At 36.4% G+C, this 16,363-nt stretch overlaps 1 protein-coding gene and 1 long non-coding RNA gene across 2 annotated transcripts; one reads left to right on the forward strand and one right to left on the reverse strand.

Annotated features, from left to right (window-relative positions):
• Positions 1 to 1,788: 1,788 nt before the first annotated feature.
• LOC139875393 (uncharacterized) lies at positions 1,789 to 5,536 on the reverse strand. The gene is made up of 7 exons (XM_071862728.1): positions 5,504 to 5,536; positions 5,304 to 5,453; positions 5,189 to 5,235; positions 4,996 to 5,075; positions 4,680 to 4,750; positions 4,347 to 4,500; positions 1,789 to 3,307 (listed from the first exon to the last, which is right to left on the reverse strand). The coding sequence occupies exons 1-7, from the start codon at positions 5,534 to 5,536 to the stop codon at positions 3,093 to 3,095; spliced, it is 750 nt and encodes a 249-aa protein (XP_071718829.1). The 3' UTR covers positions 1,789 to 3,092.
• A 4,575-nt stretch (positions 5,537 to 10,111) lies between these two features.
• Positions 10,112 to 12,065, forward strand: LOC139877674 (uncharacterized). The gene is made up of 3 exons (XR_011768719.1): positions 10,112 to 11,331; positions 11,724 to 11,856; positions 11,964 to 12,065. It is a non-coding gene; the product is annotated as an uncharacterized lncRNA (long non-coding RNA).
• Positions 12,066 to 16,363: the final 4,298 nt, after the last annotated feature.

Below are 16,363 nucleotides of genomic sequence, written 5' to 3' on the forward strand. Positions count from 1 at the left end.
TCACGATTATCTCTTTGGGAAGAAGTGCTGCTGGATTCGGCCATGGTAGTATACAAAGTAAAAGAAATACAAGCAGAAGAAAAAGATGAATGGTAACTGACCTTAAGCTTATCAAATCGCTACCAATAATTGCAGATGTCTTCAAAACAGATGATCGGTTTTCGAAAGAGGAAAAAAGAAGGGGGAACGGCTTATTTGTAATCAAACTGATCAATAATAAAGGGATGAGATTGAGACACGTGTATTGGTCAGATCAATAGACAATAAAATTTAAATTAAAAAAAAAAAGGATTTTGGGGGCAAATTCATAATTGGTAATGTGACGTCAACGCAGAGAAACAGACGGCTACAGCAGTTTTGTGTCTTCGAGGAAAAAGGCATCTTTCATTTTTTAAGTTTAATGACTTTATTTTTTACAAATATAAAGACATTAAACTGGGGGGACTTAATGGTGCATCATAGGGAATACACGCATAAAAACACCATTTTTTTACAGAAAAAATGGATCAAGCAACACAAAACATAACAAAATTTGGCAGTTTTCAGTGTTTGCCGTCCAGCGTTCGGCAGGCCGCCCAGCGTCAAGCGTAAGCCCTGCAGGCAGCTTTTATGCTTAAGCCCTTTAACTCAGCGCGTGAACGGCACACAGCCACGTCAGCACACGCCACCGACTTTCCGGATACTTCGCATAACAGAATTAATCAGCGATTGACACGTGTATCCCGAGAATTTCGGACATTCTACGCCTATAAATAGACCCCCCTGGGTCACCACATTTCACATCATCATCATTCTGATCTGAACTTCAGACAGAGAGAAGTACACTTTCTCTCTCACACAGTTCTTTCTCACTCTAAAAGCACATTAGCCGCTTAGCAGCAATACGCTAGACGGATCAATTACAGATCCACATATTGATTGAGGCCACCCCACAGATCTCACATCTGTGTTCCGGGTCTGCAGAGATTATTTCTCGAGGGCAAACAACAATCAACAGTATACGTCACACGCTAAGCAGCTATTGTTCTGTACTGGTACCTTACGGCCGCTACACGGAAAATCGTACCAACAGTATTTAACCAATGAGGGTTGCTATATGATGTCCTTTGTTACTCTAATATACGGAGTAATATAGTTGCCAACTGAAACTGCACACAAGATGATTCTGTAAGGCATTGGCTAACATAACAATGACTTGGGATGTTTGAACGGGCTGATTTACACATCTCTAGTAATCGCTACGAAATTAACATCTAGGTGAACTTTGATATCTTATTACCGCCACTTATTCCCTTATCTTTTGACACTCCACTGTTTGATCCCTCATTAACAAGGAATTAAAGTGGGGACATGGTCAGTTCCAATATGTATCACCTATACCAACTCCATACAGTATTCTCAACATTAATGCCTGAAGAGGAACCATCCATAGTTTTTTCAAAAATAACCGTCTATACCCGATTGATCCGACCTTAACCAACAAAGGATTTATGTTATCCAAAACCTTGCCAGCCTCCAAGCTATTCTCATGCTGGCCAGTCCTCACATCACCATTCAAATTAGATCACATATCAAGATTACTATGTACTTATTAAGATTGTGATTTCCATAACACGTATTTACATAAGTATCATCAGTTAACACATATATATTGGTCAACGTCTACATAGACATGAATCATTAGTTTAAAAGTTCTGAAAAGGTCGCCCAAACAAGAAATATGATTCATGTCAAAACGAAAGACATGCAAATACAAACAGTTCACAAAACTTTGTAACTAATTCCATATTCACCCAGTTAGCCAAAAAAGTGTGTGTTGACTTTTCAAAATCAGAATGTCACACTTTTCATAATCCAGCTTAACAAAATACTCCGATGTTAAACAATTCCTCATTTGTAGCTAATATCTTGAATACAATCATGATCCAACTATCAAGAGAATTGATATCAAAATACATCAATTACTTAGAATTAACATCAATACTACGTCAATACGCTTAATCATACCCATACACAATCTAATAATGATACTAGTAGAGCATTTCATCAAACACCTACATAGAAAAAGACAGCCACTAGAATCAGGTTATACCTTTATTCGTGCATTAATTAATGACATGTAGTACACATCATGTTAATTATATATGTTCTGCATTTAGAACAATTCCAAACTTAATTTTACAAGAAGGTTTTATATAGAAGAATCAACCAAACTGCCTTACATTGTCAGCAAGCATGTATCCAGATGTATATATTCAAAGTGAAACAACCTAAAAAAGAAAGTATTTAATTTACAAGAGATACTAACAGTAGGTAAAGTTTTAAATGTAATAAGGGTGTAAAAGTACAAAGAGGATCTTTCATGACGTCCTTTGTTACTCTAATATTTTAATTCTATTTTAAACTGCACAAAAGATGATTCTGTAAAGCATATGCTAACATAACAACCGACTTGGGATGTTTGAAAGAATGGTTATAATAATAATCTTAGATTATCTGGCAACCCCCCTTAGACCATGAAACCTAACATATTTGTATTTGTACTACCTCTCGCAACAACGCTTATATGCTCTAATGATCTGTTACTTTACAACAATAATGCAACACTCTTACTAGTTAATAGAGGTGTTCAAAACAACTAACTAAATATGACCCTACAAATCAATTACCTAATTCTCCCTTCAACACCATAAAGGCAACTAAAAAAACACAATCTAATCTAAATTACACATATAAAACATGCTGTATGTTATAGTCAGTAGTAACAATCACTAACCCATGCTCTGTATTATCAAAAATGGCTACAAAAATATATCTGAATCAGAGAACAACAACTAAAAAATCAGCAAACAAATTAATAGAGGCAAAAAGAAAGAAGATACCTAATTTCGTATAATCAACGATCAAAAAAAAAAAAAAAACATACCTAATTTATCATTTATACCATCTTCCTTTTTTTTTCACTGCACGAGACCCCGAGACAAATTAAGATTACTAAAGTTAGAAAGTAACTCATATAGATATATAAATCCTCTAAAAATAGATAGATAAAGCAAATATACAGATGATGATGACATGCGTAGTCGGTTGATTTATCCGAAGAAATTGGCAGCAGTAGTACTTACTATCTTAGATTCAATATCGACGAACAAGTGATATGAATCCCTCTTACCATCCAAATAAAGATCCTTAAAAGTAACAGAGCCTGGCACGCGATACAAATTTCCAAATTGTTTTAACTTCAAGCATTCAATTTCGATATATTTGAATTCAGGATAACACTCATAATGTGCTAATATTATTTTCTCTGCATATTACAACCACATTCACAATTTATATAATAAATGTACATATGAATATATGCAACTGATATAATTATATAAACAGGTTATGATACTAAATTATTAACGACTAATGACATGAATATATATATATATATATATATATATATATATATATATATATATATATATATATATATATATATATATATATATAGGCAGGATCAATGGGGAAGTAACCAATCGGGGGGAAGCGGGGGGAAGCAAAATTTTTTATTATTTTTTTTGGAATTTTTTTTTTCCGACACCAAGATCACACGAAAATATGTACATTTAGAAGAGACACTTCGTGATGTTGTAAAAGTTGCAAGGTTTTCCCTATTCGGGTTACCCGGGAAGGGCGAGTAATCCGACCCCATACTCTAGTGTACGCAGCCCATCAGGAATACTCCCTAGCTGTTTCCAACCCTTCCCTGGCCACCCCAAGAATTGAACCTGAGACCTCTTGCAAGGATCTCAGGGCCCCAAAACACCAAACCCTAAACCCTAAACCGTTTGTGTTAAAAACTCAATCTAAATCCTAAATCTAAACCCTAAATCTAAACCCTAAACCCTAATATCTAAACCCTAAACCCTAAATTTCTAAACCCTAATATCTAAACCATATAAACCCTAAATTTCTAAACCCTAATATCTAAACCCCAATAGCTAAAACCTCAACATACGCTCGAAAAACACGATAATTGTTATATATTACTTCTTCGAGCGTTTTCCCGCCAAAATAAAAACATTTATCACAAAGTGTCTCTACTAAATGTTCATATTTTCATCCCATCTATAATGTTCGTGAACAAAGTTTTTTCAAAAAACGAAAAAAAAAAAAGTTTTTGCTTCCCCCGCTTCCCCCCGATTGGTTACTTCCCTCTTTATATATATATATATATATATATATATATATATATATATATATATATATATATATATATATATATATATATATATATATGAATCTATAGTTAAAATAAAATAAGAACAATACAACACAGACACTAGTACACTTATTACCGTTTAGATCAGATACTTTGTCGGAATCGGAGAACATTGTTATGAAACGAGTGCTGATGTTTGTATCAATGAAACAAACGTTCGTGTTCTGATGGTTGACCACAAGCGCCATTTTCAGGTGTATGAGTTTAATGCGGAGTGTTTGTAGGTGCTCCTGCAGTTGAATACAAAACATGAAAGTTTAACAAACAATTAGCTATTGTTTATAGTGTTAATACAAACTGAAATAATATATACATACAAGAGACGTAATCATTCTTGTTTTATACATACAAAATTTTATGTTTGGGATCACTATTCTATAAGTGATAATCTATATATAGCTTAGCTTACAGTTACAGCAGAAACACTCAAACAAATCTTGAAGATGTAGACCTGATGAAATACGTCAAACATAGTCAAACCTAATCAAAGAAAATCAAGCAGATGTTGTCGTCTATCTTAAATACATCAAACAAAATCAAACGATTAGCTGCTGTATGTATTTTAATACATCAAAACATGTAGTCGTCTATAGATGAACGAGAGAAGAATCGCAAAATTAAACAGACGCCATAGAACGAATATCAAACATAATCAAACAGATGCCGGAGAACAAAAATTAGATAAAATCAAACGATTAGCGGCTGTTGTAGTCGTGAAATCTAACCTGATTTGATCTGTTGCTGAGCCGTTGTAGTCGTGTGAAAGGAACGAGAGAAAAAGGCCAGTTTTGGGGCCAAAAAAACCCTAAAAATCTAACATACAGTATCAATTTTGAAAAAAGGTTTGACCCAAAAGTTGACCGAGATATTAGTGAGTTTGGGTGTAGAATCGCTTTAACCGAATCAATCGTTATTTACCTATACACTAAATCACGTAAAAGCCTTCCACAGTATAACAGTCCAATCTACAGTATAACAGTAACTTTTTTTTTTATAGGCTTCATCGACGTTCAGGCCAGAAGCTACTGGCGACTCTTCCATCGCCACCATCTCCCTTAGAGTCTACGTCACCACCATCTCCCTTAGAGTCTCCGTCACCACCATCTCCCTTACCATCTCCATCGCCATCACCGTCAACATCGACATCGCAACCACTATCATCGTATCCCGTCGTCTCTTTCCCCTATTTATTCATTGAAGAACAACTGCTTTATTTTGATTTCGATCTCAAACACCAAGGGTAATCCTCGCCATCATCATCGTCATTATTTTTTACTGGATTCTGTTGTTTTAGGGTTGAACCAAATTGGATGCGAAGCCTAATTTCTGGCTTCGATTGCACCAAATAAAATTAGGGTTTTCAAAAAGAAATTAGGGTTCATTCTTTCATGTCGTTCCTTGGTCGCTACATGTTTTATCTGGTATGTGTAGGTTGATTTCACTATCATTTTTTTTACTTTAATATGTGGTTACACATTTTTTTTTTCAATTGTATGGGTCTGATGATATTAATGACGGTATTAGATGTTCGTCTATCTTGATACCTTGCTCATATATATGTCAAAATCTTAAAGCAAACTAATAATCATTATCGTTGCTGGATTATAAATTTATCTTTTGTAGTGAACATTTGGTTATTTTAAATTCGTTGTTGTTTTCATACCCTTCATTGCCTTAATTTTTTTTTTCATTGTTGTGTTTAAGAACTCTCTGCTTCAAGGTTCTTAAGGTATGTGTTTTTTGTATCCTGCTAGAATTTTTCTAACTTGCTATTTTGTGACTTTAATTTTGATGGTGATACTGATGTTGGTATGCAGTTTTAAATGCATTTGAGGATGTGTAAGTTGTTTTACCTTATTGCAGTTAGTAAATATTAAGGTAGTGACTAGAAAAGAACAAAGGAAATATAGTTGTTGTCTGAGTGTATTTGTGGCCAATGTATCTTTGGATTTGACGTGTTGCATAGTAAGTTGCTTCTTAGTAGTTGCAAAGTATTAGAGCCAACAATAATATACACCACTGTAAGTCTGGATTCAAGTTTTATCAAATAGCTAGAATAAAGATTAAAGAGTATGAGGTACTTGGTCTCTTTACCAATCTATTTGTCTACTATTATATGATTGAAAGAAATAATAAGACACCTTTAATTAACGAATGTAATTGAACCTGTTATTATTTGACCTTTTTTTTTTCTTTTTTCCTTGCAGTGCATTTGTTGGCTCGAAATATCATTTTCTTATGTCCGCTCGATTGTATGGTAGTGAAGGTGTAAATGGCAGTTATGGTTGTATTGACGGTAGCTGTGATGATTTTTAAGGGATATCTATGATCCCTCCCGTTTCTTGGCGAGGCAACACACGGAAGGCATATAATCAATGCAACCGTTTGTGTTTGCAGCCATGGCGGGTTTTGGGAATTCGTTTGTCCATATTTTCATATATGAGCCTAACCAGAGGCACCTGCTACTCACACTGTTCATCTATGTGTTATCTGATTTTGGTTTGCTTTTACGAGCTCTGCTGCCATCCTCGGGCATGGCAGCCATTCTGTGAAGTTTGGCTGCAGCTCTTTGAATATGGTGGCGTCTCTTTTTGTAGAAAACTGAAATAAAAGTATGATGTTATCTACACCCGCTGATAACGACGACCGAGGTTCATATAGAAAAGGTTTAGAAATGAAGGCTGTGATGTTGAATATGTAAGACTTCAGTTGAGCAATGAGAGAATGTGTTCGTATTTTGGCGAGGCAATCTAAAGTTTGCAGCCATGGCGACTCATATTTTCTTGCTTGATTTTAGATTTCGATCTGAGCCTCATTTTTTTCTTTAAGTAACTATTATGTTTACTACCATGTGGGTTCGCCAAATCTTCGCCAAAGCTTGCAGCCCCTATTACCTAAGAGTCAATTATCGATCCATTATTTTCACTTGAAGTTTGTGGAAATGCAAAAGGTATGATCTTTTATGTTTTGATTCTGGTCTCATACTTATTGCTAATTTTCGAATAATCTCTTGCTTATTTGATTTATTTGGTGAATGAATTTCAGCTGTTGTGTTAGATTTGGTTGGTGATGATATTTAACATCCAAACTTATAAATGTTATTTGTCTTGAGGAGTTATCCAAACTATGGCTTTGCAAAATTCGTGGCTTTTGTCTGCCTGATTTCTGCCCTTTTGGGTTTGACTCTATTATTTGATGTGATTGCAACGAATTGTTAGTCTTGGAGATGACCAGGTAAATGTTTTGTGTAGGTTGATTAATGAAATTTGTTTATTTATTTTTTTCTATCATTGCCATTGTATATGTCTGATGTTGTGAGTTTCGTTGTCAGTTTCCTTTGCATTGAAACTGCTATTCCAGTCTTGCGTGTTTATAATTGTGATTCGAGAAGTATATATCGAGTTTGTGACGATAATTTCTGTCAGCCGAGAACTATAAGGAGACAGGTTATTGCCTTCTGCCAATTCTTTACTTAATTTAACAATTGTTTTAGTCAGCCAATGGATTTTACTTTTTTGTAATCTTCATCTTTTTTGTTTTATGAGATGGAAGCATCTTCAAGGGCTGTCTACTGGTATTAGTTTACTATACTTTTGATTTGTAGTTTAGTTTTATTCAGTTAAAATGTACACATTGACAGTGTGATTCTGTTGATGCTTTGGAATGAGCAACCAACCAACTTTGACTTTGGAGCATATGAATCTTTTCCAAAATCAACAATTATTGCTGTGAGTTCATGTTGGGTCAAAAAATTCCAAGGTACGTTTGAATTATTATATATACTTATACACTGATTAACATATAAAGTACTAAATTGCACAAGCCTTTACCACACAAATGCATAAAACAAAAAACTTCATACTAACACATTAGATATATTTTCATTTACCTCAGTAGACTAATTATCATAACTGTGACAAACAACCTACTAAAAACGTACAAACCTTATCTATAATATATATGTAGTATCAAAAAACCAATAAATACAGATAACGGTAAGAAAGTTAGAGGTGATTTATATTTGTTAGAGGTGTTTTTAAATTCTTAGAGGTGTTTATATTTGTTCTCTAATTCTGTCTTTATTTAATTTTTCCAGCTACAGTTGATAGTACATCTGACATGAGTCATATTTCTACAAATAATACTACTTATCACAGTTGCTCACTTTATAGGTTTACAAGGCTTTTAATTTTATAATAAGTGTACTGCCATTGTCTATTATATTTGTTACGATTGGTAGTTATATGAGTTAAAAGTCACTTTCGATTACTGTGGGATTTGGTAACATAACTATTTAGAATTATATAGATGTTGGATTATATTATGATAGTTGCTATTACTTGTAAGAAGTAACATTAACCAGTAATGAAATGTTGTTATGAAGCTATAAAAATCTTCATAATACAAGTCACTTTTGTACGTCCATATCGGATAAATCAACGTCATACCTATTTAATAATGTAAACATGCACTGCTACATACGAAAAACATAAATGTTTTGGGCTCGATCTGCTACTTTTTTATAAGTCCTACCTTCCGTCTAAGAGTTATCTTCATTTTTCTTTTTGTGTTCGGTTTGAGGTTCCCTTGGTTTTTTTAACATCTCTCTCCGTAGATTTGTGTGCGGATTGCTCCAGTAATTTGTGTGTTGTTTCACGCCTAAACATTATAGGATAGGACTTGGTCGTGCGTTTTAAAATGCAACAAGAATTCATTTGCCACGTTCATTTACAATTCGAATTTGAAGACGCATAGCTGTGGGGTAGTTGCTTTAGTAGTTTGTCTATTGCTAACTCATGGGTTCTCTTGAATTTTTCTTACATGTTATTATATGTTGTTATATGCATCTTCTCTTTTGTTACCATGTTTTTTCAGATGTTGTTTAAACTGTGAACCATCTACAGCTTAAACAATCCTACTCGCTTCAGTCACATAATTTATTTATTTATTATTTATTATATATATATATATATATATATATATATATATATATATATATATATATATATATATATATATATATATATATATATATATATATATATATATATATATATATATATTTGCTTTCTGCATAATACCCACTAAAGCAAGACCCCTTCTACAACTAGAATGAAAACGCTACAGCGACCCTGAGAAGGAAAAAGTCAAAAACCATTGCTCTCTGACAGACCTCAAGCAGTGGAACCCAACCGCATATAAGGTAAAAACTAAACAAATAGATCAAATAAAATAGCCATAGTAAACCATACAAATTTTCATGAATGCAGGGTCGTCTATTCGCAAGCGAAAGAAGAATCCAGCTGTGAGAAGAATGTAACCCCGCAAAGCGACAACAACCAATCTAAGAAAACAAAGGAGTTAAGCCAGGAACAAATGCCATTAACCAACACCACATATTTTGTCAATCTTTATAGTCAAATATATGTAACTGGGAACTTTTGGCTCACTGTAGGCACTTTCAATTTGTTAATGTTAACACTATTGGCTCACTTTAGCCACTCCTAATTTGTTAAAACACCAACGGTATCACGAATCAGTTACATGAAAGGCAAACCAAGATGTGCCCGCCGCACCGCGCGGGTCGTTTATAATTTAGTTTCAATATGTAATACGTAATCTTTAATCTCTTTATCTTATAATAACAAAACTAAAAATAGATCATCTAAAATACAAACCACTAATCCTAGCCTTTTATTGTAATTAATATTTATAATCTAGACCATCCAAATTTTCTAATCAAAATTATGACTTCATAATCACTTTAATTAGTGTTTGATGACTAAATTAAGCTTCTAATTAACATGGGGGCGACGGTTTTGTATGAGCTTTTTAATTCGTCAAAAGAAATCCAAGATAAATCCAATAATCATTCACGATTTTATACAGTTCCCGCAAAACCCTAAAAATGGTTTGCTAATCGATTCACGAAATCGAATTCATTCACAAATCGTCTGCTGATATAGGTTATTAATCGATTCAATATGGTAAATTTAAAATCTACGATCACTCGATAAATATCGTCCGCTGTAGAAGATCTTGAAGACATCAGTTATGAATCGTATATAATTCATATAGATACCTCATAATACGATATCAAAAAACTTTGTCAAGCGATCGTTGAAGAAGAAACGCTATGAACGAACCCTAAGGACTATGAAATCAGGTAATCAGTACAACTTACAAATGCTATTTTAACGGTCGGTACTTTTCTTTCGAATCACATCTAATTATATATGAATCATAGCGGAGATGAATAATTCAGGTTATGTGGCTTAGGTTAATGTTAATGCTAAGGATTATTATGATTTTGTGGTTAGATATTGGCCATTACGAATCTTATTTCAGTTTTTACCATTGTTTATCTCATTATTAAATATTAGATTGATGTTAACTGGTATCATATCTCAATGTTTGATGATTTTTTATCTCATTTTGTAATTAAAAAAGGGTTTCAGAACTGATATGAGTAGTTCTCATTAGTAAATATTAACATATTTGGTTAGTCCACCCTGAATCGTTTGGTATATTGAATATGCCTGTGTAAAAAATAATTAATCTCAAACTGTATATATAAATCTCTGACCCATAGATTAAACTGTGTTGTCTTGGTGAGTTACAAAGAATCGGGTGTTAGCTTTGATTTATAGATAGGGTGGGATGCGACAAACAAAGGAATATTTGATAGTCCTTTAATGTGGGATGCCGAACAAGAAGTGATTAGTAAAAAACACTTAAAGTTTTTAGCTTTGATTTGTCAGTAGATAATCTATAATGGGGGATGATGGACAAGAAGGAATGTTGCAAGAAAGCAGCTTGAAATCTTGGGCGGTAATATTTTATTTTGGGCGAATCTACAATATATTTACTTGGGCTATGTGATTCTTCTTTTTTAAATCGCCCCGCGAAACATCTTTAACACTAGGAACATAATGTACACCTCTGAATGATGCCAACGTAAGTTCGTTACTTCAAAATGCTTTGTTGACGAAAAACAAACCAAATTGCAGTTCATGTCCATTGAGAGGAGAATGCAGACATTTTGAAAGTGCATTTGCAAGGTACAATAAACTTCTCTCTAAATCCTTGATTTAAAAATGTGTCGGGCGAGTTGGGTAGTTATTGCTGAATAGGTTGAAGCCTAAACGGGTCAAAAACTTGTATGCAATGAAAATTGGTTGGCTCAAAGTGACATGAAACACTGTCCAAAATTATAGTAATTTATAGACAAAAAAGGTGCGTTTTCGCTGCTCCAAAAAAATAATAATCTATAATCTATCTATTTTTACGTGAAAAACTATTTGTGAGGTTCTACAATTTAAGTTTCTTATATTTGCTATGTATTATGCATCAATCATTCAACAACAATAGCATTTTTCCTATGTTGTAAAAGGTCTCAGGATGAAGTTATATAATAAAAATAGCATTTTTTGTTTTAAACTTGGTTGTGCAGAACAGTTGAACATCAATTTCGTCATTCTGTTGTTGTGCTTCAATCTTGCATAGCTGAAGGCGTAGTCAATAAAAGATTCATTTGGAAGCATATAATTACGATGTATTACATCATCATGATAATACATTTTAAGGTCGTGTTTCCTTTTTAACACTTTCACCTAATACTCGCACCATGTGATATTATTTGGCCTTTTTTGATCTTATAAATGTTGTTGACAAGAAGTTTTTTTTGCTGCAGAAGGTGTTGTGATGGACAAAATTGATGTTCACTTATATCAAAAGAGCAATCGAATAAAAGAATGCACGCATAGTAGACAACGTGAATGTAACTTATACTCCATATACATATAGTAATGCACAGGATCTCAATAACCTTACAATACAACTGATAGACAGCAACCAAAAAGAAGGCAGTCAGCCTTTTTTTTTTCTCAATTGATACATAGAACACCCCTTTCTCACAAGAAAAACCCCTATTTATACTAAAACAGAATTAAAGATAAACTTGCAATAAAGCAGGAAATTAAATAGGAATTAGAAATGATCAGTCTTCTGCCTTTCTGCCTTCTGCTGGAGACTCATTCATAAACTTTGGCCACCAGTCACCCCTGGCCCAATCTTCTTTCCAAAATATTCATGCAGCCCAACTTGGTTATTGGATCTCCTGCGGTACACTTGGCCCCATTTGTTTCGTGCTCCACTATTATCTATGGATTCTGCATCATCCTCCCCGCCTTGGGAAGGACTCGACCTCGAGTCAAGTCCCTGGTCAGTATCCCCAATGTACGGGGACAAGTCTGCCACATTAAAGGTAGCTGATACATTATAGTGGCCAGACAACTCAATCTTATAAGCGTTATCGTTAATCTTCTTGATAACACGAAAAGGTCCATCAGCCCGTGGTTGTAGCTTACCAAACCGACCACCTGGAAACCTCTCTTTTCGCAAGTGAACCATACGAGATCACCCTCTTCAAAAATGACTTTCTTGCGACGTTGGTCTACCCGCTGCTTGTACAACTCATTCTGCGTAGAGATACGTTCATGAATTTGCTTGTGCAACGATTTCATTTGATCAGCAAGGTCCAATCCATCAGGTGACATATCAGGCACATCTCGTTTTGGCAAGAAATCGAGAGGAGTGGCAGGTTTTTTGCCATATACGAGTTCAAAAGGGCTACGACCAGTTGTACGATTAACCGAAGAGTTGAAGGCGAACTCAGCTTGAGGCAAAGTCAGATCCCATTGTTTGGGATGGTCACCAACGAGACTTCGTAATAAATTTCCCAAACTACGGTTGACGACTTCGGTCTGCCCATCCGTTTGTGGGTGGTGCGAGCTACTAAATTGGAGCTTTGACCCCACTCGTGCCCATAACGTACGCCAGAAATGGCTAATGAATTTAACGTCCCGATCAGAGGTCAAAGTCTTTGGAACTCCATGTAACTTGACAATTTCAGCAAAATACAGACGAGCCACTTGACTTGCATCAAACGTTTTGTTGCACGGGACAAAGTGAGCCATTTTCGAAAAACGATCAACAACTACCATTACCGAGTCTTTGTTACGTTGGGTCCTTGGTAAACCGAGAACAAAGTCAAGGCTGATGTCTTCCCAAGGACCATTAGGCACCGGTAATGGCGTGTACAACCCCGCATTACTCCCGTGCATTTTAGCTAAATGACACACCCGGCAACGTTCCACAATTCGATGGACGTCTCTCTCCATGTGTGGCCAATAAAAACGATCCTTAATACCAGCGAGTGTTTTATTCATGCCAAAGTGTCCTCCCAATCCCCCGGCATGTGTTTCGAGTATAGTAGCCTCGCGACCCGACCCTCCGGGAACACACAATCGTGAGTGTTTAAATAAAAATCCGTCACACACAAAGAACGAACTGACTGAACCACTCTTACACTTCTCCCAAATATGCTTAAAATCTCGATCAGATTCATAAAGCTCGCGCCATTGTTCAAATCCAGTGACGCGAATCTGCAGGGTGCCGAGTAGTGTGTGTCTCCTGCTTAAAGCATCTGCTACCTGATTCAAGACACCTGCCTTATGTTTAATGACAAAAGTAAAGGCTTGCAAGGCTTCGACCCATTTAGCGTGTCGTGGGTTCAACTTATGCTGGCCATGTATGTATTTGAGAGACTCATGGTCTGAATATAAGACGAATTCGGCTGGTAACAGGTAATGGCGCCACACGTCAAGGGATCGCACGATAGAATAGAACTCGCGATCATACGTGGAGTACCGACGTCTTACTTCATTGAGTTTCTCGCTAAAATAGGCAACAGGGCGTTTATTTTGACTAAGCACCCCGCCAATACCGACTCCCGATGCATCACACTCAACTTGAAAAACTTCATTAAAGTTAGGTAACGCGAGTATAGGGGCGTTAGTTACCTTATCCTTCAAAGCATTGAAGGCGAGTGTTGCTTCTTCCGACCACGTAAAACGTCCACCTTTCATACACTCGGTGACCGGCGCAATCACGGTGCTGAAATTTTTAATGAAACGACGGTAAAAGGATGCCAACCCATGGAAACTTCTGACCTCATGTATAGTAGATGGGATCGGCCAGTTGGTGATAGCCTCAATTTTGGATTCGTCCATACGTATGCCGTTACCCGAGATTACATACCCTAAAAATGTCACTTCCCGAGCCAGGAAATGGCATTTTTTGCCATTCGCATATAACTTTTGATCCCGCAAGACAGTAAAAACTTGGCGCAAATGTTCAAAGTGTTGATCTTCATTGTGACTGTAAACAAGAATATCATCGAAATAGACAACAACGAAACGACCAATGAATGGTTTAAACACCTGATTCATGAGACGCATGAAGGTGCTCGGGGCGTTGGAAAGTCCAAAAGGCATGACCATCCATTCATACAAACCATCCCGCGTTTTAAAAGCGGTTTTCCACTCATCTCCTGGTCTCATGCGTATCTGATGGTAACCACTCCTCAGATCAATTTTCGAAAAAACCATGGCACCATGTAACTGATCAAGAAGATCATCAAACCTCGGAATGGGAAACCGATACTTTATGGTGATTTTATTGACAGCACGGCTATCAATGCACATACGAAACGAACCACCGTTTTTGGGAACAAGAAGGGCGGGTACCGCACATGGGCTCATGCTTTCCCTTATCAACCCTTTATGTAACAGCTCATTAACCTGTCTCTGCAGTTCCTCAAACTCCTTTGGATTTAACCGGTACGCGGGTTTGTTTGGGATGATTGAGCCGGGTATAAAGTCAATACAATGTTGTATATCACGCATAAGAGGTAACCCGGCTGGTATCTCGTTCGGAAAAACATCACCATATTCAGTCAGCAAGGGTCTGATCATGGTTGGAATTTCATTCACATCAGCGTTAACTTCTTCCACAACAAGGGCGAATACGAGCGACTTCATTTTAGCCTCATCCTCGAACGCAGACTTATTAAGAATCAACGTAGATGCAACGCCCGTACTACGCCTTGAATCTAGAGGGGCTAAAGTGATGTTAACACCATCCTTCACAAAACTATAAGTATTACGGAACCCGTCATGCTTCGTTTTTCTATCATATTGCCACGGTCTCCCTAGAAGGAGGTGGCACGCATCCATGGGAATTACCTCGCACCAAACCTCGTCCTTATACATTTTCCCGATCGAAAATTGAACTAAGCAACGTTTTGTTACCTTTATGTGATTTCCCCTTTTTAGCCAAGTTAATTGATATGGCTCGGGGTGATCTTCTGCTGTTAACGCCAATTTGTCCACCATCTCAGTGGACACAACATTCTCACAGCTGCCCCCGTCAAGAATCATCGTACACACCTTCCCTTTTGCGGTGACCTTGGTTCGGAATATGTTATTACGAAGCCATAGTTGATCGTCTGAAGGTACAGGGGCTGTTTTGAGTAACCGCCGAACTACGAGTGATTCCCCTTGGTCAGGGTAAATCACCTCTTCCTGATCATATTGAAGAGTTTCATGTTCTCCCTCGTCATCGTAAATAGGCTCCTCAAAGTCATCACAATAATTAACAGGCCTGCGATTAGGACAATCCCGCGAATAATGACCCAAACCTTGACAGTTGAAACACTTAGGACCACGACTGCTAGTACCTGGACCTGCGGGTGTTGCTGATTTTTGCTCAGCTTTGCCCTTGTCTGGAGCTACAGCTCCTGTTTTGGGAGTCAAAGAGGCAGTGTTCTTCGAAATCGAGAATTTCCCTCTCCCCTTCTGTTGTTTTTCGACTTTTAATGCAAGACTACATACATCGCCATACGTCCAATAGGGTTGTAAGCTGACTACATCAGCGATGTTAGAGTTCAATGCACCCAAAAACCGTGCAATCGTGTGCTCTTCTTCTTCCTGAACATCACAATGCATACGAACACGGTCAAACTCTTGAATAAGCTCGGCCACACTCATGCTTCGTTGGCGCAAGTTATGATATTCTAAGAAAGCTTCCTGTCTATAATTCTCGGGAAGAAACTTGGCACGTAAAAGTTTTTTCATCTTATCCCATGTTTCTACTTTGGATTTTCGAGCATACGCTCTATTTTTGCGAACATTGTCCCACCACAAGGAAGCGTGTTTGCGTAGTTTGATCGCTACAAGCTTCACTTTGAGG

The sequence above is a fragment of the Rutidosis leptorrhynchoides genome, chromosome 11, assembly GCF_046630445.1.
Source record: "Rutidosis leptorrhynchoides isolate AG116_Rl617_1_P2 chromosome 11, CSIRO_AGI_Rlap_v1, whole genome shotgun sequence".
Taxonomy (NCBI): domain Eukaryota; kingdom Viridiplantae; phylum Streptophyta; class Magnoliopsida; order Asterales; family Asteraceae; genus Rutidosis; species Rutidosis leptorrhynchoides.